General features: G+C 38.1%; 2 protein-coding genes and 1 pseudogene across 3 annotated transcripts; 1 reads left to right on the forward strand and 2 right to left on the reverse strand.

The window, feature by feature from the left end:
- The first annotated feature begins 149 nt into the window (after positions 1-149).
- On the forward strand, positions 150-4,986 carry LOC146469185 (prefoldin subunit 2-like). The gene is made up of 3 exons (XM_085123818.1): positions 150-319; positions 1,059-1,182; positions 2,113-4,986. Exons 1-3 carry the CDS (start codon positions 174-176, stop codon positions 2,287-2,289), a joined length of 447 nt encoding a protein of 148 aa, XP_084979944.1. The 5' UTR covers positions 150-173; the 3' UTR covers positions 2,290-4,986.
- On the reverse strand, positions 2,354-16,387 carry LOC146469186 (uncharacterized). 2 transcript variants are annotated; one of them, XR_014867326.1, is made up of 15 exons: positions 16,229-16,387; positions 15,958-16,037; positions 15,129-15,186; positions 14,525-14,610; positions 14,055-14,116; positions 13,868-13,928; positions 13,118-13,189; positions 11,463-11,527; positions 10,856-10,955; positions 10,088-10,185; positions 7,799-7,818; positions 6,770-7,527; positions 6,235-6,322; positions 4,060-5,472; positions 2,354-3,294 (listed from the first exon to the last, which is right to left on the reverse strand). XR_014867326.1 is itself a non-coding variant. In XM_085123817.1 (14 exons), the coding sequence occupies exons 1-14, from the start codon at positions 16,350-16,352 to the stop codon at positions 5,249-5,251; spliced, it is 1,896 nt and encodes a 631-aa protein (XP_084979943.1). In that variant the 5' UTR covers positions 16,353-16,387; the 3' UTR covers positions 2,354-5,248. The 2 variants fall into 2 exon arrangements, 1 of the variants encoding a protein (XP_084979943.1); XM_085123817.1 differs by having other exon boundaries at positions 2,354-5,472.
- Positions 16,388-17,638: 1,251 nt separating this feature from the next.
- Positions 17,639-19,782, reverse strand: LOC146469187 (uncharacterized; annotated as a pseudogene).
- Positions 19,783-23,696: the final 3,914 nt, after the last annotated feature.

The following is a 23,696-nucleotide window of genomic DNA, read 5'->3' on the forward strand; positions in this document are numbered from 1 at the left end:
GGGAAAAGGAGCACAAACTTTTTTGTTACAATCACTATCACTCTAGCGTGGGGGGGGGGGGGGTGGGGTGGGGTGGGGAAGGAGAGGTGCACTCAACTTTTTGCGAAGGGCTTTGCACTAGCCCTTGCACTAACATAAGGGCGCACTGAAGCTTGGGATTCCTTTGGTCCATCATGGCGGTTGTGACGGGCGGGAAGAAAAAATCGAAAGGAGGGTTGGATCACGAGCAGATTATCATGCAATTCAATCAGATGAGGCAGGAATATAGGAGTATTATGGGCAAAATAGGAGAGCTCGAAATGGAAGTGAATGAGCACAGGTATGGAGTGATATGAGCTATCTAAGAACTGACAGATACCGAGGGCGCAACTCGGCGAAAACTCTGAAAAACTGCAAATTTGTTGTTCCTTTCTCTTTGTTGCTAAGACGCTGTTGACCAATAGAAATAAGCAATTCTTCCTTTCGGCTTTCAATTTCCATCTCACATGGCTTTGCTTATCCCATTGCAACTTATTCTGTCGGCAAACGTGAGAAGATCGATGTACTGTTCCTAAGCTTACTAAGTTAATTTGATAGATAAACGTTTGTGCACGTGCGGTAAACTTAGTTCAGATTTGAATGTGAAGGGAAGAAAAAAATATATTACCTGTACTTGTGAAATTATTAAAACTTTTTCAGTATTCCCTGAGCTGGAGACCCGGGGTGAAGGGGTACTTCGCTATATAAGCTTTATAGGTATGTGTGGTGCCAAAGGGTATGGTTTTTGAGCTGTAGGGTATAGATAGATTTAAACTATTTTGGTCCGAAAGTCTGAAGATGGGTTTGGATTCTAGAAACCAGGTGTGAAAATGGCTATGAATTTTAGAAGCCAACTTTGATAAGGAGTACTGGAAAATTACATAGTTTGGTCCGAACAAATAGGAAAATTATCAGCCATTGGGTAATTGGTACTTGAAGATCTGGAGGCTTGGAGAGTTGGCGCTTGGCAACATATTAAACTTTCCCAGTTTTAAGTTAAAATCTCATGTATAACACATACAACTTTTTCTCAACTGTAGCATTGTCACTGAGGCATTGAAAGGTGTGGAACCTGAGAGGCGGTGCTTTCGAATGATTGGTGGAGTGTTGGTTGAGAGAACGGTGAAAGATGTACTGCCTGCGCTTGAAAATAACAAAGAACAGGTTGGTTCTTTTATTCTATGATTATGCATTCCAGTGCATGTATCCAAACTGTAAAGTTGAACATTTTCCTGGAATGCTAATAATTATTGTTTTTAAAGATTTTTGAAGTTTTCATTATAGGCATTTAATTTTTAATTCATCTATTACTATTATTGAAAAGGTTACTTGGAAGAATGACCCTCTCAGTTATTTATGCAATATAAGCAATTGCGAAAAGAAAGCCTGAAAAAATTTCAGGCTTGAACGGGATTGAAACCGATGACCTCTGCAATGCCGGTGCAGTGCTCTATCAAATGAGCTATTAAGCCAACTGGGAGCTGGTCATATTGCGAGTTCCTAATATACCCATGGAGGATTAATATGAATATGTAAAAACATATTTGAACTACAGGTAAAAGATTAAATAGAAGAAAGACCCTTGCAGTTCGCAACTGCTTAAGTTGCATAAATAACTGCGAGGCTTCTGTGATGGACTAGCATCCTACGTGAAGTAATACTTCTAGTTCCTTTGCGCCATAAAAATGCTTTCCCTTTAGCTTTATGCCGGTGTCCTCAGGTTCTTACAAAATTTATATAGTCTGGTATGCAATGCAGACATGCACTGCATCCAAGGTTAATACATACCCCTCAATAACCAAGTTCAAGGTCCGTACTGTAAGTTACAGACCAAGTTTTTTCCTGTTGATTTATGGCCTAAGTGTGAAGCGTGAGGGCCATAAATCAACAGGAAAAACCAGGATCTGCAACTTACTGTACAGACCAATATCTCTGAGGTTAATCACGCACACGGGCAAGCAAACTTTCAAATTTAGTGGGCCGTACAGTGAAATACAGCCCGCAAAATTGACCAATCACACCACATGTACTAACTGAGAGATATAATTGGAGTTAATTTACTAAAAATGTAACCATGTCGTGTTGTGTCCTTAGATTGGAAGCCTAATCAGCAAGTTAAAAGAATCACTCACAACAAAAGAAGAAGAACTAAATGCGTTTAAAGATAAGCACAACATCCATGTAAGAGGAGAAAAAGAAAGCCCACCTGAGGAAGAATCAAAGACCGCTGACAAGTCTTCAGGAGTACTTGTGGCACAGGACAGTTCATAGGACAATATATCATAATAAGCAATGTGTATTCCATAATATTTAAGAAAGATCAAGCACATCAGACTTAAACAACAATAGGTCTTCTATTATATTTTCTACCCTCTCTGCTGTGAGCATCTCATTTCTCACAGTACAATCATCATCATCATCATGGTTTCTATTATTATTATTATTATTATTATTATTATTATTATTATTATTATTTATTATTGTGTGTTACTCGGTCGCTGCTTGGCCAGGTAGTGTGTTGCAGAACATTGTTGGGCTACCACCTGTGGCCTACGATACTCTGCACCTTCTATTCTTTCCTTGACTGTTTTGAAGTGTCTGGCACTTTTCTCAGGATTCTGGCAGTCCGCAGCAAACACACACGTTCCAAGGGCTCCATGTTGTAGGGCAACCCCAACAGTTTTAACCATTTATCAAGTCCTCCCAAGACTAAACATAATGCTCCGATGACTACTAGAATGACCAAGACCGATCATCATCATCATTATTATTATCATTATTATTAAATCAGGTATTGACTGGTGAGAGTTAGAAACTTATCTCCAGGATGATATCATTATGTATCCATGTTCTCCTGACTGATACTATTCAACTGGATATAAGCCATTATGGATGCTTATGGTTACTAACGTTATTGAGTAACTCGGCTGTTACCTCTCAGTTGGATAAATTGTGCAAACTTTTTGTTCAAGTGAAAGGGAAGGGTCAAGAAAGCAAGGCCGGTAACTAGTTTGTTGTTGAAATGCTGCCAGCATCAACATTGTCTGATCAAAGTTTAAGAAAGGCCGCTGGACAATGCTCAACAAAAAATAATCACATTGCTCCCTAGCAGTTCTGAGTACATCACCTATCGTATCAAGTATTCACATCATATCCATCTACCTATCATATCTAGGTGATCACCTATCATATAAATTATATGATATCAAGGTGATATACTGACGCCCAGATGAATTCGAATGTTGGCAATGTGTGACTGCAACAATGAAGAGTGTTCTCCCACTCTTACATTAAGGTGGCCGAACACAGTTTGCGCGCGCTTTACAGATTCTGTTAGTGATGCTATTAAGCGCGCGCTAGGGTTGTGGTAAGCAAATACTATCGACCACTCGATTTTATACCAAAAGGTAAGTTTTGCTCTTAAAATAACTTAGTTTCTTGTTTGTGAATCCTCCTTCATTTATCGCCGAACAAAGAAATTGAGTTCATAACGAGCTAAGCCTTTTTGTACGCCTTTCATTTTTCTGAGAAACCCTAATTAAAAGCCATGCATGCGCATTTGAACAAAAAATTGTGACTGGTTATTTTAATGGAAATAAACTGTTTTCTAAGGAACCGCTCGTTAGAATTTCGTGAAATTTGACAAAACAGTAGTTTTCTAAAAGCGTAACTTGCCTACAAACCAAAAACAAAATCTAACAGAGGGTATCTTCAAAAAATATTAAAGTGCAAAACCAACATTTACAGGAGATCTGTCTGTTAAAATTACATGAAAGCAGCGTCACTATGTCAGTATTTTGTGGATTTTTCTGGATACAAAATATGGAAAAAATCTAACGAGTGCATTTTCTAAAAATTAAGAAAAACCATTATTTGTGGACGGTTAATAGCTTGCTGCGTTGCCATGGCGACGGCACCTTATTCAACAAGAAGTATCAAAATTTATTCCTTCTTAGTTAATCTTGCACCATGCTAATTTCGGGTACTCAGAAGTACGTAGTTTTCAAATAATGTTTACTAACACCTGTGTAATGGAAAAACTGTGTTCGGCCACCTTAAACTCCATTGACTCTCACTTAAGTGAAAGCACAGTTACTGATGTACTAAGAGTGTTTGATAGTTTGAGATCAAGCAAGACGCTATACAGATCACACGTACAGATTTTCCCATATGCATGATTATACCTTATTACAGGACATTTTGTTTTCAAATTAGTCCATTTTTCTTTTTTTCTTACAAACTTGAAATTGCAAAAGAAGAGTGTTCCTTACTCGTACCAAAGAAGTTTCGACAAACTCAGAATTCTAAAGTGCTTTCATTTCTTCTTTTTACCTTGCCAGTTATCTGTGGGTGGACTGTTGGTTTTGTGAGGGAGCTGCTCTTCTATGTAGCTCTTACGTTAATCACAAAATTTACGTTGTCAACAAAATCCTCATGAGGGAACTGGTCATAACAAGTTTTTTCGAAGAGGACCCACCTTGTCTGGGGTAGGGGTGTTATCAAAGACACCACCTATCTCATGAACATTACCGACAAAATTTTATTGGCTTTAAAACTTGATTCGACACAGAAATATTCAGCTAGCAAGAATCAGCCGGCATTGCTGGATAAACAAGCAAAGTGAGGTTTGAATCTCATTGCCATTTTTTACTGCTGGATAGAGGAGTGGCTATGCAATAAAGACACCATCTTTTGAGATTGGATTGAGGAAGGGGGTACACGCAGAGACCACTATCTATTTTGTGGTTTGGTGGGTGCTATTAGAGCATAGTAGTTTTGACCACTTCCCTAACAGTAAGGGCGAGGCAACTGGCAACTTGCTCCATTCTCAACAAGTCTGCCTGTGAATACCAACAGCCTTCTGCTAAAAACCTCAAAGGCCGATTAAATGGTAACTGTTATTACAGATGTGTGCTCTAAACACTGAATGAATTTTTTTTTTATTGACAATAAAAAATATTAAATGAATGTGATTTGCTGTTTATTGTGCTGTAGTTTCTACCAGTTTCATCAATTAAAATTATCATAAAATTTGGCAGTCTTTTGCTTTAAATTTCGCCATGAATTATTAAACATTTGACAAGCTATACCAAACAGCGAAATACTCAAAAGAATGCTTCACCCAATTTGCAACACCTGGAAGCTGATTTTTGTGATTACCTTTCTATTTGGATAAATTGGAAAGGGGGGGGGGGGGGGGGGGCGGGGACAGCAAAATAGACAAAACAAATTAAAAGAAGTCAACAGCTCTAGGCCTTTTAGCAGACTTTGCTTGCTTTGATTTCCTTTGTTTTGAAGATGATGCAGTCTTATTAATATGCAGTGGAGTTCTCCTTGGCTTAGGTGGAGATTTAAGTTCCACTTCGCCGGGCAGTGACTTCAGTAACCCCTGGATGGGTGTCTTCTTGGCATCAAATGGAATCTTTGGGCTTTCCTTTAAACTGCGTTGATAATCTATTGAACAAATAGCAAGGAAAGTGAAAACGTACCCATAGCTCACACATTGAAAGATATCAAGTTTGATCACCAGCCCCTGCTCCTTCTTGGAAATATCAGGGGGAGGCAAGGGAGTAGGTGTGTGTAGCTATAAAAGGTATGTTTGTCAAGCAGATTAGTCCAGGATCGGCAGTACAGAAATCAGAAAATTTTGGTCTAGAATAGGGCATCATTGAGAAAATGTTTGTCTGGAAAAGTTCTCCGGAATATAAATTAAGACTCAAGTCAAGGATAGCACAGGAATTTGTTGGTCTCTAGTCCAGAATAAAGTGGCAAGATACAGCTGGATATGGTCTGGTGAAGGTAAGGATTTTAGAGCCCCAGTGACACACCCCAACACAAAAATTCACTGAGTACTCCACCCTGGGGAAATACCGTTTTAGCTGCTTACCTTACGTTAAAACCTGTGGCTTTCAAGACACCCCCTCCCCCTCATTTCCAGTGCCCTTCCATGGGAAGGAGGGGGGTGTCTTGAAAGCCACAGGTTTTAAAGTAAAGCAGGCAGCTACATTGGTATTTCCCCAGGGTGGACTACGCAGTAAATTTTTGGGTGGGGGTGTGCCACTGGGGGAGGAAGGGGTAGGGTGAGCTGCATCAACCACCCACTGCCTTATTAGAGGATGAAAACACAGAAATATTTTACTTTGCAGTCCTTTTGGAAATCTGTAGAGGATTTTTTTTACAGCTAAAAATCGCAGGAAACACTGCCATCAAACAAACCTTGTGTAGTATGAGCGGTGTTTTTGGACACCTCAATCCTAACTCTCTTGTGTGCTCCCTTGGCTGGCACTGATCCAGGAGTATGACCCTAAAGCAAGAATTTTGTCCAGTGGCAAAAGGGTTAAAATAACGAGTTTGATCTTCAAACTTTTCTACAGTAATGATAACTAGCCAACAGGAAAGGGGTCAGTTTCTAAAGAAGCTGAGGTGCTGCATAAGAGGTGAGTGGAAACAAATGTTTGGCTTGGTTTTATCAACAGAGTTGATAAAGTAATTTGGCCAGCGAAAGGAGCATTAGCCTTTCAGCAGCGAATCCATGCTGAAATTCACTCTGATGAAGGATTAACACTCAAACGTCAGTACTCGAATCGCTGTTAAAAATGTAGTGTTTGTATGTAGTTGAGAACATGACCGAGTGTACGCTTACAAGCCTGTTAAGCGGTGGTATGTTTGGCCCCTCAAAAATGTACACTTTGTTAGAGATAAAGAAATATCACTACAATCAAAAACATACACCTCAATCAAATCAACCAACCTGCACATCATTTTTCTTTCGCCTTTGTGGTTCTGATCTTGGTGTTCTAGACAGACATTTTCTGACAAAAGCCTGGGGTGTGGAACTCTTCTGGAACTGTGCAAATGGCTCACTGTTGCTGCTCGCAGCTTTTCGCAAAACCTTTTTTTCAACTGCTGTTGATAATGCAGAGTCAGCCTTTTCTGGTGAGCCTAATACATCAGCATTTACAACTGAAATGTTACTTGATCTGATGCCACCTAACTTATCTGTTTGTGGTAGAGTTTCTGAAGTCAGCATTTCACCTTCATCTTCATGGTTTCCATTTACAATGTCAGACCCTTCATTACTACCCTTATTGTGTGATTTTCCAGGCTTTTTAATGATTGTAGTCCTGTCATCACTTTCAGATTTTGACTTCAAATTCTTCTTCTTCTTTTTAGGCTCAGCATTAACCTCACCAAGAGTTCCTTCCCCACCCAAAAACAATGCATTGTGCCCTAAATTTTCATCCTTATTGATTTTTCTCTTTCTCTTTGTAATCTCATCTGTTGACTCCAGATCAAAAGATGAATTCTTTTGCTGTTCATTTTCCATGTCCACTTGTTTCCTCTTTTTCCTCTTGGTTTTTCCCCCACTTGATTCAATTTTCTTTCCATTTCCATCTTCACTGACACTGGAGTTTGTTAAGTCGGTAGCTTCACATTCTGCAGTCTTCCGCTTTGATCCCACAGGTAACCCATTTGAAATTTCCTCTTGTTGCCCTTCCTTGTGTTCTCCTGGCCAATAGAAAGAGTTTCAGTTCAAATAAATTAGATAATCTAGTTAAATTAATCATAGTAAACGTTTACGTTCTAAAACAACTTACAGTAGTGGTAGTTTAAGCCTCAAAGACCAAGCTAATAATTTTGTAATATTTAGCAAAGTAACCTAATGTAAACCTTGATTGGAAGACGAACATGTATGTGAAACTACATAAGTTTTTGGTGTTGAAAGGCTTTTCAAGGGGGCGCTAAAAACAGATAGAAACAGGGCACTATAATTACATACCTTCTGAATTCTTTCTAAACCTATGAAAAATAGAAAGAAAAGAAAATAGGTTAAAGAAATTTCTGAAAAATGCAAGCTGAAATGTAGCAATGAATGATTTTCCAGTAATCAGAGACCCATGTATTCGCAAAGGATTTTGGGATCGCCAGGGGGCAAACATTGCTAGTCGCTAGAAAGAAATGTATGGCGTTAAGTTGTTTCTTTGTCAAAAGCAGTGGTTTTGGACAAAGAGTAAAGTATTTTCGCCGTGATTTTGTGAGAAGCGGAGGTGACTAATGTTTGTGCGTGGAAATTGTAAGTTTTTGTGTGGTTGATGCAATAAAATCTATCGATAAACACTCTTGCGTAAGGTTGATTGTGAAATCTACTGAATCTACATCAAGTTATTGTATTGAAAAAGTACAAACTTTAATAGGCAGCTTAGGTGTAGATTTGAGGGGATTGACTCAATAAAGCCTTTTCAGTTGTAATTAAGTGTGTCGAGATTGTTTTCTTTTTAGTTACGTACGTGTGTTATAACTTCATGGCTGCTGAAATTTTACCCAAACAAAGGAGAGAAATTATTGTGCTAGGGGATGGAAATTACCGAGCTATTGCGCTGTGGAGGGTTGAAACCAGTGATAGTTAACACGGGGAAATTTCCCATGGCCAGAGCAACGAGAATGCTAACTCAGGATAATTGTCTGATCATTCTGTGGCGTAATCAAAACACAGGAGGAAAATACTAACTACAGCTCCCACTACACAAACCTCACAGTTACAGAGCGGATCGGCGAAGTGATATTAACAGAAACACAAACGGACTAAAGAGGACTTAAGACCTAAATTTAACGCATTGCATAGCTTTCAAACAAGCTACAATGATAAAGAAAGGATCAAAAGACAGATAGCCGTGATAAGAAACACAACATCTTGCGACAAAAGCAAATAGCCGGGCTCAGCAACACAAAAGCTGCAAGATACAAGTACACCATTCAAATCCTATCCTCACAGTGATAAAAAGAGAGGCTTTTCTGTCACCGTATGCACTGAAATGGACCTTACCAAACCTGAACCAAATGCCACAAAGTACATAAGAACGGCAGTCGCTAAACAGAAACAACAAGAGTTCTAATAAACGATACGCATAACCCAGAAATGACCTTTGAGATCAAAATACAAAACATGCGACAGTGGCCATCACGCAAATCCTCCAAACCATAAATGGCATTTAATAAGAAGAAAATCAAGCTCTTAAAGAAAATTTACGGGGGACACCGCTCATTTCATAAATAAGAGGGTGTTCTTAAAAAGATATACCCGTGAGGGCAAAACTAAAACACGCACGTGAGCGCGAAGGCTTGTCAACCCTATATTTATACACCTCATACAGCACAGTGATAACCGCCCTGCATAGGTTGTTAATATGGACTGTTAATATCGGAACACATACAATTACAACTGAAAAGGCTTTATTGAGTCAATCCCCTCAAATTAATACCTACGTTTGTATTATTTCGAGACTATTGGTCACCATTACTTGATGTACATTCAGTAGATTGCACAATCAACATTTCGCATTTATCAATAGATTTCATCCCAGTTATAACACAAAATCTTACAATTTCCACGCACCAACATTAGTCACCTCCGCTTCTCACAAAATCACGGCGAAAATGCATTATTTTTTGCCCGAAATCACTGCTTTTGACGAATAAACAACTTTATGCCATACATTTCTCTATGGCGACTTGCAATGTTTGCCCCCTGGCGATCCCAGAATCCTGTGCGCATAACATAGGTATCTGATTACTGGAAAATCATTCGATCATTAAAATTAATTAAATCTTTATCAAACACTTTGCTCCTATATACCTGGAAAAGTTCATTGACTGACTGTCCAAACAAGTGATCAAATATTCGAAGTTTTTTTAAAAAACTTTTGTACACTGGATTTGTTCATAAAGCTTTCAGTTAGACCTCTAACCCTGATCACTAAGTAACTCACCTCTGGAAACAAGGTTTATACTAGAAGCACAAGTAAAATCCCTGGGGTTGGAAGGGCCTTGACCCCCCCCCCCCCCCCAGCTCCCAGGCCCGTGCACTGGGGAGATTACTCCAAATGGATGGGAGGTTATATCTACCCACATCTGATTAAAGCTGGGATTTCTTGTCCGGATATAGATTGCCTCTTTTACTTCTCTTTCATAACACTGGTTCTTTCAGTTCCTTTTATTCCTCCCTGCTGTGGATAGCTGAATTTATTGGATACTACGAAATTAATCAAATGATTGATAAGACACCTCTCACCTTTTGGCCCACTGATATAGTTGTTTTCTGTTTCTACTCAGGATCTTTCTGTCACTTGCTAAAGTAAATAATCTGTCAGCAACTGCAGCAAAATTAACCTTAGAAGAAAAAAAACAAAACCATTTCAGAATCACATGGGTTCCTTGTATTTCAGTATGCTCCATTTACTTGGGAATGTGCCTTAAAACTTGTTTCAAAATTGTTCAAAATAAGCTCTAGTTTGGCCGGGAGAATGGTCATCATGAAAGAAATTTAGAGTGGGCACTTTCCATTTGCCAGAACTGGCAAATCAAATGTGTAGTTTTGAAGGAATGATCTGCAAAATCTTGAGAAATAATCCCACTGAAAATAGTATGTGCTATTTTAAAGAAATTTGAATAACTAGGATGAAACTTATCCTTAAAATCAGTACACTCCTGTTACGGACTGACCAGTCTGGCTGCAGTAGTGTCTAAGCATCTCTCATACGCTTGCAATAATATTGTTTTTATTGTATGGCAGCTGTTATAATATTATTGTTTTTAAGGTTGGGAGAATTGTTCTGTTGTTTGTTCTTTTGGTCGAGTTTGATGACCGTATTCCAGAATAGGGTCAATCTAATGCACCCTTTGTTTTCTAGAAGGGTTGCAAGCCAATCACATGAGACCTTGAGAGAGCTGCTACATTCCACTCTGGCCAGCCAGGTCTTGATAAATGGAAAGCCCCCTTAGTTCTGAACTTAGTTTTTCAGCATACTGCTAAATCAGGAGGTTGTTTGCAATACAGTACCTTTGTCATAAATGTGTCTTGTTTTTCATCTGAATTGTCTCCGTCAGTCTCAACAAGATGCTCTAATATACTCTTCTTCACTGCATTGGTTACAGTTTTACTGGAAAAAATTATGACATCAAAACTAACAGTCAAGCAGTTCTGGCAGTGCGGATGTACTAATGACCTTTTAGATTCTAGTACAAGTACAAGTACGTCTATAAGATTTTCCAAAAGACAATGTTAACTAGTGTCACTTTGGCAGGAAAACGAGATTGGTGTTGTCATTTTACCACAAGTTTTTGTGAGAATGGCGTAGTGCCGAGAACAAGTCCTTGAAATGTAGGTGATCTTGTCTTTTTTAAATCAGGAAAGGGCTAAGCTATCATTTTTCAAAGCAAATGTGTCTAGTTTGTCACTCACACAGAGCAAAATGGGTATATACTTCAATCACCCATGAAGTATATACCAAAACAAAGCTTTCAGGGATATATCTCTTCTCTAGTACTCCACTAAAAACTGGAAGTCAAATTTTGTTTTCATAGTCATAGTCTCTATCTAAAGGTCTCGTATTAACTCAGAATCAACAGTTATGAGGTTTATAATAAACTAAAGCTGAAAATCTTACTTGTTAGAGTGCGCTGCAAGCAAGAACAAAGGATCCAGTAGTTTAAGTAACACATCACAATGAATCTGAAAACAAATGATTAACATACATGGACAGAGGTTCAAGTTTAGTTTCCCGTAATAAAATAATACAAATTTATTAAAATAAGGCAACTAAAAATAACAATCACGAAAAAAGAAAAATGGTGGCAGGGCTGCAAATAACGGCCGGTCAACGGACAATGTCCGGTCAAAATTAGGTATTGACCGGACAAATCCTTGGATTGCCGGACATCTTGTCCGGTCCTTTACCGACTCGTTCAGAGAAATTTTAATTTTCAACGATTTGATAATCACGAGGGACAACATTCATGTTTCCGAAAGAAAACAAAACGAATTAACTATGATAAAACTATAGACAAATTAGTGGTCGAGAAATTCCCGGTAGTCGCAAATTTCCACGATGTCATCAAGTCCTGTCGCGACCGCAACCCGACCGTTATTTTATTTACTTTATGAGTTCCCAAAATGAAGCAGAAATTTGCGAAAAAAAATACAGGGCAATGTTTTTCTATTAAATCAAAGGCCACATGCAAAATTTCAGCTCATTTGGATGACATTTAAAAAAATGGCCAAAATCGTCACTTACGCCCTTTTTCCACGGAGCCCTTCAATTAGTAGAGGGTTTTGCCTTTGGCTAGATAGCATGATTGACTCTTAAATAAAGTGATTGATTATTTGATTGATTGAATGATCGGAAAGCACCCTCACGAAGAATAGTCTCGCTGCACCGAGAATACTCCACGTAGCATTTGTTGCAAAGTGCAAAAAGAAAACAAACTATACGTTACTTCCGGCACACCCTGCAAAACATGCTTGGTTACTAAGCTTTCTGGTGATTTCATCACTCGATGCAACTCAAAAATGGAGCGTATAACACAAAAAGTGGAAGAATAAAGTTGTCTTAAAGGGATTCTAAATGGAAGAAAGTCAGCAAGCGCAACAGTTGTACTTGGAATAAGACGCCATGCATTTAATACAATTACATACAGTGCTGCCGAATTTCGAAACCCTTAGACGATATGAATCAAAGTTAAGTGTTTCTTGTTTAAGTTTACATTTCAGTTAACTTCTTTTTTCAAATTAATTAAGAGATTGATTGAACCCTTCAGCTTTAATATGTTCTGCACATTTTACTTAAAGTTCAGTAGTAGAAATGATGTGTCGATTGCCAAAGTGTTATATTTAATTGTAAGTGATTTTGCCAGATGCAAAGCAAAACGGACAATTGCGGTTGTACATGTATCTTGCGTGACCGTTCCACGTACTGAATGCGAGGCTGCTTGTGCAGTAAAGAGTAGTAAAACTATCAACTTGTAATTTTTATTGCCAAACCGACTTGGATTCAGTTGTTTTTTAGTTATAAAAGGATTACTGTGCAATTTGGTTTCACTATCGCAAGAGTTACGACTGTTAACATTTGACCGGCCAAAAACGGGTAGTGTCCGAGCAAAAACATGTTTGACCGGACAACGTGACCGGCGCCTGCCCGTTAGTTATTTGCAGCCCTGGGTGGAAGAAGGGAACAGAACTTTTGTTCCACTTGACACTCAACTCTCATAAGGATAAAAATTAGAACTACAATCTAAATGCATGCATTAATATATGTTGTTTTACCTGATCATCAACAACACTCCCAAGTTCACTTAAGTATACAGCCACCATGTGAAGTCGAATACCATCTGGAACCTGAATCAATATTGAAAAACAAACAAACAATAATAATCACATGAAATTGCCAAAATCCATCATGACTAACTATAATAATGCACCATTTAAAAAAATATTATTGCAAATCCCTTCTCAACCTAAACCATGAATAGCAGAAGAATGTAGGAGAATAAACCACAAAAATGCAGTTTTTGGTCAACCAAAGTTCACACACAGGAGAAACGCTGATTTGAACTAAACTAATGGGAGATTGTACATGTCTTTTTAACACTCCAGGGAGGACATTCTTCAAGGATTAACCTTAGGAGACAAGCAATGATGCTGCCATTCAATCGCTGTCTCAATGATGAGAATAGTTTTATTTATTTATTTATTTATTTAATCAAGTTTCAGATTTACAATCAAATCAAATCAACCATTCAATCTGAGGTAGGCTTAAAACAGAGTACCAGACCCCTTAAAAATAAGCCACCTATTATTACATCATAAACAAATCCATAATCATCTATTCTTAAGTTTCCACGGTCCTTTACGGTCCTTTACGCCAAGTTGCTTGTTGCTTGTCCCTTTTCTATGTTACCCTAATGATTTGCTTGCATCTATTTATGCAAAATCTGCCACAGCGAAACAGACAGCGTGGTGCAAAGTTTCTTGTGTAACAGAAAAGTAAATAAGCTATTATTCTAAAATAAATACCGCTTGACTGGTTGGATCCAAAGGTTCTTCCTGAAAAATACCTTTCACCTCTGTGACAAGCCTAAAACATTAACAAAATGGAATTAAAATGGAATAAGTTAGACATAATTATTTCTTCAAATTAAAGTAATTCCTTGCCTATAAATTCAGATTACATCAAGTATAATGGAATGATGACATAAATTACCTGTCTTCCCAACCAGTTTTCTTGAGGAAGTTAAAAGTTTCTTTCACAAAGAAACGAATGAGCTGTCAAAAGAGAACACCTTAGTTAATCACTTATCAATCGGTTACTGTAGTTTAGAGTGATCATCCAGGTGTGACCATTCAAATGAAAGCTACCGAGCAGTACTTTCCTGTGGTGCTGTTTATTATGCTGTAGAAGGTGGTTCTAGCTTTTGAGTCTGTGGATGAAATCCTAAAGTGTGACCATTCAAATGAAAGCTACTGAGCAGTACTTTCCCCATGGTGCTGTTTATTATGCTGTACAAGGTGGTCTGTAAATGAAATCCTTAAGTGTGACCATTCAAATGAAAGCTACTGAGCATTACTTTCCTGTGGTTTATTATTGCTGTACAAGGTGATTCTCTGCGACATCTCCGTTACTAGTATTTGGCTAAATATTAAAGAAAATTATGGACAGGGAGTGTCCCTTACCAAGTAAAACTTATCCAACCGAAGCCTGTCTATTCCATGCCATTCCCTTTGCATTGTTTTGAAAAACGTTTTGATGAAAAGCACAGCTAAGAGGAAACAAAACAGTGGTAACAGTTTTTAGCAAGAATTCCCAGAACCTACAGTATAAAAATTTAAGTAATTGGTTTGCTGTAAATTATCATTATTGCAGGTTCTTGAGACATGCTAAAAATAATGTTTGTAGCAATAATTTTGTATTTTTTTCTTTATTTTTATTTTTATTTTTTTTTTCAATACAGCCTACCCCTCATACATGAGGATTATTAATAAGGGGGTCAGTGGACGTTGATACAAGTATTTTTAAAGTAAGTTAAACAGGTTTATGGTACACTGAGGATATTAACTGTAAAGTTTTTTTTCAAAGTAGAAGAAATATTGGTAAAAATGTAGTGGGTAAATTGTTCCATTGAGATATTGTTCTTGGGTTGAAAGAGAGATGGTTGAAGGCAGAGGTTGTTGATAGTGGAATAAGAACTATCACAGTGAGAGTACTTGGTTCTGTGTTTTGTTGGTCTAAAGTAGTTCTTGGGGTCAACTGTATAAAGTAGAACTGTTTTGGTAATACCTGATTGTTCATTCCTAAAACTGAGGATAAGCTGAGAGATATTTAAGGCCAGTTCTTCCTGTCAACAAATGAAAATAATGGAGTCAATCATGATTATCGCTTCAGAGAAATGATTACATATGATCAGTGGCATAATTGTACACTAGTGTGTAGGGTATGGCACTTGCACATGCAAGTATCATTCACGCATGTTTTGGGTGCATGCCAAACTTTCCATGATGAACGCCAAATTTACTTTACTGAATGAACTTACTGGAAAATAGCCCTTCCTACACACCATTCAGAATGTTAAATTTCCACTCTTACTTAGGTATATACTAAAAAAAGTTTGTCCCATATTAATAAATTTTAAAAGAATAAAACTTAAAACAGTGTTTTTAAGTTACATGCAAATGATAATTCTACCCCAGGTGAGGTTTTATACTGACGATACAACCTGCATGCATCAATGTACACTGTACGTGGGTAACTTTTTCCTACCCAAAAACATCCCAGAATGGAAAATTTCAAACCCCAAAAAATTATTCGATCATCCCCGTCACTTGAAATCCAGAGTACCACCTCTGGGGGCGTTGGTGACCACAGAGGGCCGGGCAATTTAGTTCACAATTTTTTCTTTGATGACTCTCTAGGAAGGGCAATTTTCCTAATTTTGATTGTTCTAAGTCCCCTTCAAAGAGGGACAAATTAGCACTTTTGAGAGGATCTTTACAAATTCCCCTCCCTTGCCTGGGGTCCCCCCTCAGAGGATGGCTGATGATAGGTACATTATAGCACTTCCATTGATTCGGCCTCTGCAAAAACAGCTCTGCCGAAAAACAATGAATACCTGAATAAGTGGCTTGTCTGACATCCACACGCAATAAAATAGTCCCTTCCAAATCTTCAGTAAATCGACCTCATCAAAGCCTTTGAATAAAACACAGTTCACAGATGAAAAGCTAAGCTCAAGAATTGTGGTAAGTGTTTTACTGTTCAGTTGAAGGTTTTTGTGGACTTTGTTAGTCTTTCATTGAACCACAAACTATGAAACTAAGAACAAAAACAAACTGTTTACGATAAATTTTTGGTCATACAAATTTTATTTTATCACACTGTACCTGTTCCATCCTTTGGCCGGCTTCTTATCCAAGCTCGCAACTTATTCACGGCTCTATCTCTGATTTTCTTCTCGTTATTTGCTAATTTTTTCGCGAAGTGTTCTTCTGCTCCTCCAGCCGCCATCTTGGATTTGAAAAAGCCACGTGCAACGCAAGCGCGTACAAAGAGTTAGTAAAACCGCGGATCAGTAACTTGTGGAATCGCGGTCTCCACTGACGACAGGGAGTGTGATCAGTTGACTGCGCATGTGAGACGCAAAATTAATAAATTTCAGTTCTTCGCAAAATTATACCTACCAGAGGAAACTTTCTGAAACTCCCACACAGACTCAATAACCTCAATTAATCGGCAAGCCACGTTTCCTCTGGTCTTGGTCCACATTCTCGGGCAAGGCAATTTTAATCCCCTTTTCTCAACAAGTGTCCAGCGACCAAGATAGTAATCGGTACTATTAGAATTCAAGGGCCACTATTTTATTGAGCCGGTGAAAAAAATCCTCAGTAGAAAGAGAATGAAGAAAGGAATCTGCGACGCAAAAATGTCTGCACTGTGAAATTCACACGGATCCTCGCCAACCACCACAGCCCCCACCCCCACCACCCGACCAACGCAGCATCCACCCCCTCAATCACACTACTGTTTGCTGGGAAAAAAGAGACATTTTGCAATAAGCTTGGTTGATCTTACATGTAAAGTGACATCTGCATATCTGGCTCGTGACTCTCACAACAAGACTGGCCCGGCAGAAAAAGGACCAATAGCGTATATTCTTCATTGTGTGATCCTCTCCATTCAAACATTTTATAATAGACTCTTTTACTGTTTCGGCCAAAGAATTATGTCTTTGGGAGCAGTTATATTTTCTTTTAACAAAATTGCCAAGAAATAAAGTGGAGTGTCAACTTGCGATCTTCAAATTGTCCGGAAAAAAAATCGCACTATTGTAAAAAAGAGCTCTAGGCAAAACTAGATTGCACGTTAAGATAATACAAAAAGATATCCCAACTTGTTCCTGTTTACTGAAATCTTACAATACCACCCGCGAGGTAATTAGAAAACTGCACCAAGGGTTCCACTCCCTTCAGAATAGTTTCTTTTCTATCTTTCTCCCATTAATAACCACTAATTGATAGAGTAGTTTACAGGATATAAAGACAGTAAATAACAGCTCATGAACATATTGGATTCTAAAGGATTCCAAAGGACCAGCTGTGAGCTAATTTGTTGAGGTACCAAATTTTCCTGTTGTCGAAAAAAATTACATTTCTAGGAGATCGGAGCCTGTGTACTCAGTGGGGGGCCTGTGTGAAGAGTGGGTGACTGTGACAGCTATTCAATTAATTAAGCTCCAGAGCGATTGCGTTTGTTACATCTATTGTGAGCCTTTTTATTTGGCTTACTCACTTACATACATAAATACATATATACTTTATTGAATCTCCCCAATGGGGCTTTTCAGGAACAATAACAAACAAAGAAAAAAAAAAGAGAAAAACGATAGCAATGGTATTGAAATCGTTTAACAATTATTCCACGAGCGCGCGTTAGATATGAGATGATAGATAGCCAACGCTCCGAGTTGCCTACAATCATCTCATATCCAACTAGCCTGAGTGGAATAATTGTTTTATAAAAACAATCTCAAAAACAATCAAGAAATATTGCTAGATCTTGCTGCTTTCGCTTTGTAAGAACAACCAGAAGACGATTTAATGGTCGCTATTTCTCGGGCATGGTATAATGGTTCATATACCATGGCCCCTAAGTCAAATCCCTGGAATTTCGTTATATTTTGGTCCCGTTTTTAATTATACATATATATGTATATTTACAATATCAACGATTATTCATTAATTAAAGCTTATAAAAACAATCATAATTAAAATTAAGTCTTAGGATTCTAGGAATTATTTTAGTAGGTTACGTTTTAAAATCCTCCTAAAAGTTGTCACTGTAATACAGAGTTTTAAACTAGGTTCTAAGGAATTCTAGACGGTGACAGTTTAATAGTAAAAGGTTCTTTAGCCAGAGAAATTAAGATGAAATTATGAAGAAAAACCAGTGTTAATTGTTTTCTTTAGCGAAATATCACCTCGATAGCACATAAAAAAAATTCGCACGGTCTAAATTTTTGAGCATACAACAGTGATAACTCTCGTCGACATCACGTGACGTGGCCTGAGTATCACCGTTCCTGTCGCAGTCAATCCTCTCGAATCACCCCGCCGAGCCAGCATCAGCTACTGCGTTTGATCGTACACCTTTCAAAGACATGATCCGGCTAATTCTTCGGATCTCGCTACTTTGTCTTTGTTCTCGACACTCTAAACTAACAGAGAAAGACGTTTGATGCCTCTCCGAAACTTGCCTTGCTCCTTTTGTGGACGTGACATATAACACAAGCGACAGAGACAGTTCTAAGGCTCTCATGGCGTAGTTAAAAATCAACCACGGCCAGGCTTCAACATAGCTCGCTTTTGAAAATACTCCGTAAACACCACTCATTGAATAAATTTGGAGGGCACAGAGAACCAGTCCGCCTATGACTGCGGCGATGCACGTTCTAAACATTGACAGAGTTCGACGACCACGCAACGTTGTTTTGTTCGTAGCTAATTGCTATCGGTTCACGCCTGTTCTGTGAACAGTTTTTCCTTTGTAGCTTTTCCAAAGTAGATACGCGATGAAAGAATAAAATAATGATAACATCAGCCCTAAAGTAACATAAATCATTTGGCAGGTGAAAGTTAACCCTTTAAATCTCGGTGCGTGCAAGGCTACCACCTCGGAAACGAAAACGAGTACAAAATACGGCACAGTTATCAAGGCAATGTTTTTAAGAGTGTACCACCTTTGAAATCTCTCCCTCATGAAAAATATATTCCTTAACACCAAGAAAATCAGCGTGTATGCGGTAATGATACAAGGGTTGCCGAGACTCCACAAAATGTTTGATAACGCTTCGGTAAAAATCTGTTTACTGTTGTATGCATCCACGCATAGGAACAAACAACGAGAGAGACCGAACAAGAACAATAAAATGAGCACGATTAGCGTGGCTTTCTTTGGTCTCGCAGCCTTGTTAAGCTTTACGATTCTCAACAAAAAGATTACGACCGAAAGTGCGAGGATTCCGAACGCTGCACCAAAGCCGTACTGATAAAATTTCCAGGCGAATCCCCAAGTATGAATCGCTGTATGCCATTCTGGCAAAGGTTCGCCGACAGGTTCTTGTGTAGTTGCCATGGCAGTTGATTCATATTCGGGCTCGCCTTTTGCGGTTAAATTACTCAAACCTTGTTTAGAAACCATTCTTTTACACCCTGCAAGGACAAGTGAGTGTTTTCGCCAAACAACGGACGCTTCGGTATAACTGAAGACCGACAATGTTGTCAGTATTTTAAAGTCGCGTTTGAGAGTTGGCCTTGTTCAAAACACCAACTCGCAAAAATGATGAAAAATCAATTTGAAACCGAGTTGATAAACTGCCAGCAAAAAAACTTCCGCTAACGTAGCTTTTTATAGATTCATATACTTCCTTGAATGATATACACGTATGAGAGATAGCATTTCTTTTCGAGAACAATTTGCAGTACAAAAACAACAAAAAAACGAAAAAAATAGTTTGCTGATAAAATCCGGCAAATATCTATGATGAGCTTATCCGAACTTCCTGCAGCTCAGTCAACAAAACAATGACGGCGCAAATATTTGAAAATTGAAACTAAAATACCAAATTGCCTCAGGGTTTTCAAAAATAATCTCATTAGTTTGAGAAAGACAGAGTTTATTAAATGAGAGATAATTACCAAAAGTAAAAATTGACCGACACACGTAGGACATATCGGTAAAGTGGTTTGTAGTGAAAAAGAACGCCTTAAAGTGAATGACACTTATTCGTATCTTCTCAGTGCGTGGCCTTTGTTTTTCGCACAACCCTCAAAATTAATCCTTCAGTCTTATTAATTTCACTCTGCCAGTCAGCTGACAAAATAGTACAATAAAAATGAAAAGAAAATGAACCTACAGAAGAGGTATTATTCGCTTGTCTATCACAACACAATTGAATCTTGGCACTCTTATTGAACGTGTATTATTAACAAAAAAAATTATTTTGTAGAAAGCCTCGAACTCACTTCTCCTAGTTTTGTACGTGTTTCCTTTGATAGTGCAAGAAAATTTTGCTCATCAATTTTGTATTAGCCCTAAACTTCGCGGAAATACAAGGCATTGGCGCAGTTTAATTTGTCTCGGCTAACTATGCCTTTCCAGAACTCCTTAATTGGTGCAGAAATTAACCGGTTTTAATTGCTTCTGCCCTGCTTACGAGTTATATTTTAATGAAACTGATTCCCTTTGATGGCTGCCTGCGTTTCTTTTTTATCAAGTCTAGACGATTGGATAGCTGTTATCAAGTCCGAGGTACTGTTTCTAGTAATGCAATATGCGATACACGTACGGTTTATTGAAAATCACTTTTCTAGTTATTTTTATCCGGTTGCCGAGGTAAATTCATTTTTTTTCTTCCTACCTTCCTTCCTCATTCGCTTCTTTTTGAAGAAACACAGCCCACAACACACCCCTGATGATACAAAAGGATGATTTTTATTGCTATTATTTGGCGGATTGTTTCTTGAATAAGCCTGTGAACAGTAATCATAATTTCACTCAGTAGTAACACAATCACTCACGCACGCACGCTTAACCGAAAGTTGGTCCTTACCAAACGCTGTTGCTAAGGAAGAAACGATCAGATGTGGGACTGCGGCATCATTTATGACTCAAAATCAATGTTTCTTCAAATGCTTTTCCCCCTGCGCGCACACATAACATATGTGGTAGAAATAAGATTTGCTACTAGAGCAACAAATTGTTTCTAGATTTTCTCTTGAATATTCAGTTTTGCTTTCATGATAAATATTGCACACGCGCATGGAAACCTCGTTTGCCCGAAAGTACGTGCACATTACTAAAGCGTGAGAAGATGTCATGTCAATCAACTACAATAATTCATAGAATCGTAGGAAAAGATAAGTCCATCAAATATACACATTTCAAGCTTCTATTTTTATAAAATTTTTAGACCTTTTTCAATGAAATTGATCGTATTGATACACCGATGCTTACGAGGATTTTCCACACATACAAAAATTCATTTCATCATATCTGTTAGGGTTTTTTTTTGGCTCAGTGTTTTGTGTATGTTTATACATGCAAGAAATTTTAATATAATTAAAATGAAACAGACAACAAGGAATATTCTTAGTAAGTGAATTAATTAATGTGCTGGAAATTTTCTTGTGTCAGAATATGATGAATATTATTAAAGCATTCGGCATGCTGCTAAACTAGCTGATGTGGCCAAATTTGACTGACTGCGTTAATACGAAGTAATGAGGAGTACAAAGGTAAGGCCGACCTTTTTTTCGTTTATAATTGTCCAGTTGATCAACCCAGATTTCGACCATATTCATTCCAAAAAAAAAAACGATACCGATAGCGGAAGGCTATGCGAGAGTGGGGATGTCACCCAATTTAGTTTTAGCATTGAGCGTCATGGATTATTTTTAACCAGTTCGGTCCCAAAACGTGATCCGTTGTAATCCATCTTAGTTTCGAGAGACCACAGCTGTTGTCCCGGGCAGTATTTCTCGCAATGCTTGGTGTTGGGGGGGAGGGGACGGGCGGGGGTGCGGCTCCGTACCCCAAGCCCCCACACCATTACTCAGCCCCGGTTGTTCAAAGAGTGGATAACGTTATCCAGCGGATAGATCGCTATCCAGCGGATAAAATGTACTCCAACTAATACTTTTTATCCGCTAGATAGCAATTTATCCGCTGGATAACGTTATCCACTCTTTCAACAACTGGGGCCTGGCTTCAATCCAAGTCCGTCTGCAGACTTTCAGAACAAAATGGTTAAAATCTATACCCTATTTCAGACAAAAACGGGCTTAAAACCCATACACTTTGGGGCCGCACATACCTATATAACTAATACAGGGAAGTACTCCTCCCTCCCCCCCCCCCCCCCCCGCCATGCAGTTTTGTTTCCATAGTTGCGTTTCTCCACTTCCTCCTCCTCCCAGCGATTTTTATTTTTTAACTTTGAAACTACAACTCAGCGGTGGGTATCACGAAAATTGACCAAAGAAGGTATTTAAATATGAATATGAATATATGAAACTTATATTTGAACTGTGGATGAAACATTAAATAGAGGAAAGATCCTCGCAGTTAGTACGCAAATTAAGCAGTTGCGAGAAGAAAGCCTGAAAAATTTCGAGGATCTTTCTTCTAATTAAAGAAGATATTGCCTGAATATTAAAAAAATAAATCACTGTGGCGAATTCCTTGCCTGTTGCTAACTAACTTCATGGGTTAAATCAGTGCAATTTCGAATAATTTATCAAGGATCTATCTGGTGTGGTTCGTTTTCAGGTCTCGGTGCCAAAATATATCTGTTTTTCTTTGTTTGTTTTTCGCTTTAATATTGCAAAATGTTTTTTAAGTTTGTCTTTTACCGATTTGGCTGATCAATCACCTGCTACGTTCCTCTAATATTTTCCTGATTCTCGCAAAGAGGTTGCAAAACAAATGTTATTTTTTCCAAGGACAATTAACGAAGAGCAAACAACACAGTGATATCCATGTTATCGCGATAAGCAAACAAACTCTTCATTTGGAGTTTGCACCCTTTAAAAACAAAAATCGTTTGGAAAGCAGTCACTTTTTTTTAATATTTCACGAATTGCTGAAATCGAGAAATTTAAATCAACCCAAACATTTTTTTATTATTATTATTTTTAAATGAGAAAAATTAAACTTAACCTTAACACTAATCAGTCTCTGATTTTCGTGATGGGATAAAAAAACAGGAAGTTAAATGCCAAATTTCATTACGCCTTTGACAATTAATTTTTTTTTGAAATCGTAATCCCTGTGAAGCACAATTCCGTCGAGTTTGCGAAATCGAGTACTAAAACTTAAATGTTTAATGTTGTCTTCTGTGTTTCCATGTCGTTTTGTGTCCTTTTGAAGGCATCTTTGTGTAAACTAATACTGTTTGATATGTTCAGGTGCTTTAGCTGCAAACTTAGATGCAGAACGTTTTAGGAAATGGAATTTTATTCCCCGATTTATTACCTGTTTTTGGCTTTACGAAAATGCTAGCTGACCTTTTTCTCGCATTTTTTAAAAACATATTTGTCCTTTGGAAATGAAAGGAGTTATTTTTGCAGCGTTACGAAATTTTGCCTGAGAAAACTTTAGATTTTTATTAACAAATAGCTCCAAATTTCTGAGGCGGTTAAGGCCTTCAGAATAATATCCCCCCAAAATAAACTGTTGCGTGCCACAACCTGAACAAAACTGACATAAAAGATCTCCTACACACACAATCGATAATCCGGAATTTAAATGTTCCGTGCAAATTATGTTGAAAAGTACAATGGCAAAACGAACAAA

Source organism: Pavona decussata, unplaced genomic scaffold (assembly GCF_977016875.1).
Source record: "Pavona decussata unplaced genomic scaffold, jaPavDecu1.1 SCAFFOLD_127, whole genome shotgun sequence".
NCBI lineage: Eukaryota > Metazoa > Cnidaria > Anthozoa > Scleractinia > Agariciidae > Pavona > Pavona decussata.

Excerpts from the sequence above, each read along its gene's own strand:
- LOC146469185 (XM_085123818.1), top strand. The coding sequence starts at position 174 with ATGGCGGTTGTGACGGGCGGGAAGAAAAAATCGAAAGGAGGGTTGGAT. Across the intron at positions 320-1,058 it reads ATGGAAGTGAATGAGCACAG|CATTGTCACTGAGGCATTGA; the intron begins GTATGGAGTGAT and ends TCTCAACTGTAG. Across the intron at positions 1,183-2,112 it reads TTGAAAATAACAAAGAACAG|ATTGGAAGCCTAATCAGCAA; the intron begins GTTGGTTCTTTT and ends TTGTGTCCTTAG.
- LOC146469186 (XM_085123817.1), bottom strand. The coding sequence starts at position 16,352 with ATGGCGGCTGGAGGAGCAGAAGAACACTTCGCGAAAAAATTAGCAAAT. Across the intron at positions 13,190-13,867 it reads TGGATCCAACCAGTCAAGCG|GTTCCAGATGGTATTCGACT; the intron begins GTATTTATTTTA and ends ATATTGATTCAG. Across the intron at positions 11,528-13,117 it reads GGAGTGTTGTTGATGATCAG|ATTCATTGTGATGTGTTACT; the intron begins GTAAAACAACAT and ends ATTTGTTTTCAG.